The 1,382-nt window shown below is 61.2% G+C and overlaps 1 protein-coding gene across 1 annotated transcript in view; it reads left to right on the top strand.

The window, feature by feature from the left end:
- Nucleotides 1-1,382, top strand: part of ATP8B2 (ATPase phospholipid transporting 8B2) — an 8,653-nt gene that overhangs the window by 3,520 nt on the left and 3,751 nt on the right. Inside the window, exons 11-15 of the mRNA XM_014310545.2 lie at nt 148-356; nt 503-546; nt 621-786; nt 858-1,046; nt 1,254-1,369. Coding sequence (XP_014166020.1) covers nt 148-356; nt 503-546; nt 621-786; nt 858-1,046; nt 1,254-1,369 — 724 coding nt within the window. The remainder of the gene's footprint in view (nt 1-147; nt 357-502; nt 547-620; nt 787-857; nt 1,047-1,253; nt 1,370-1,382) is intronic.

A 1,382-nucleotide genomic window follows, 5' to 3' on the forward strand; every position in this document is an offset into this window, starting at 1 on the left:
GGGTGGAGGCTAGCAAGCCATGGGGGGCACCCGGGGTGCTGGAGTGCCCAGGGCACTGAGGGTCTGGGGTGGGCATGTGTGTGCCTGTCGCTGGCTCAGCAGAGCGTGCTGCCCTGCCCCAGTGACACCCAGCTGTCCTCCCCGCAGCGTTGAGGTGATCCGGCTTGGGCACAGCTACTTCATCAACTGGGACAAGAAGATGTACTGTGCCAAGCGCCGGACACCAGCTGAGGCCCGCACCACCACCCTCAACGAGGAGCTGGGGCAGGTGGAGTACATCTTCTCTGACAAGACTGGCACCCTCACCCAGAATATCATGGTCTTCAGCAAGTGCTCTGTGAATGGGCACAGCTATGGTGAGCGGCAGATGCCAGGATGGGGCTCCCCACCTCTGTTTGGGGCAGTCAGGGGACAAGGGGGCCTAGCAAGAGCGTTGTGGGGCAGCAGCAGCTGCCATGGTGTTTGGTCTCTGTTGTAGTTAACTCCATGCCCTGTTTTGCAGGTGATGTTCAGGACATGCTGGGTCACAAGGCAGAGCTGGGAGAGGTGAGGGTGCTGTCAGTTTGGTGCCTGCCCATGCTTAGTGCCATGGGGGGATAACCCCAACTTTGCCCCTGCAGAGGCCAGAGCCTGTAGACTTCTCCTTCAACCCGCTGGCAGACCCACGGTTCCAGTTCTGGGACCCCAGCCTGCTGGAAGCCGTCAAGCTGGGAGACCTCCACGTGCACGAGTTCTTCCGCCTGCTCTCGCTCTGTCACACCGTCATGTCCGAGGAGAAGAGTGAAGGTAGGCAGAGTGGGGCAGGGTCTGTCCCTGTGGGTCACAAACACTGTCACTGACCTCCATGCTGTCTGCAGGGGAGCTGTTGTACAAGGCACAGTCCCCAGATGAGGGAGCGCTGGTCACAGCAGCCAGAAACTTTGGCTTTGTGTTCCGGTCCCGCACGCCCAAGACCATCACGGTGCAGGAGCTGGGCCAGGCCATCACCTACCAGCTGCTGGCCATCCTGGACTTCAACAACATCCGCAAGCGCATGTCTGTCATTGGTGAGGTCCTGGGCACAGCACAGGGGCTGGGAGGGCCACGTGGGGCTGCAGCACGTGTGGCTCATTGTAGTGTGTCGGGGGACCAGTCCAGCGCTGATGGGGATGTGACTGTGGAGGCATCAGCAGCTTGATGGCTGGGGGTCAGAGCAGGAGCAGGATCTGCTCCTGCACCCCTGAGGCAGGCACCTTTTCCCCTCCTCCCTGCAGTCCGCAGCCCTGAGGGCAAGATCCGGCTGTACTGCAAAGGTGCTGACACCATCCTGCTGGAGCGGCTGCACCCCCTCAACCAGGACCTGACCAGCATCACCACCGACCACCTCAATGTGCGTAGGACAG

Source organism: Geospiza fortis, unplaced genomic scaffold (genome assembly GCF_000277835.1).
Source record: "Geospiza fortis unplaced genomic scaffold, GeoFor_1.0 scaffold387, whole genome shotgun sequence".
In the NCBI taxonomy this organism is placed as follows: domain Eukaryota; kingdom Metazoa; phylum Chordata; class Aves; order Passeriformes; family Thraupidae; genus Geospiza; species Geospiza fortis.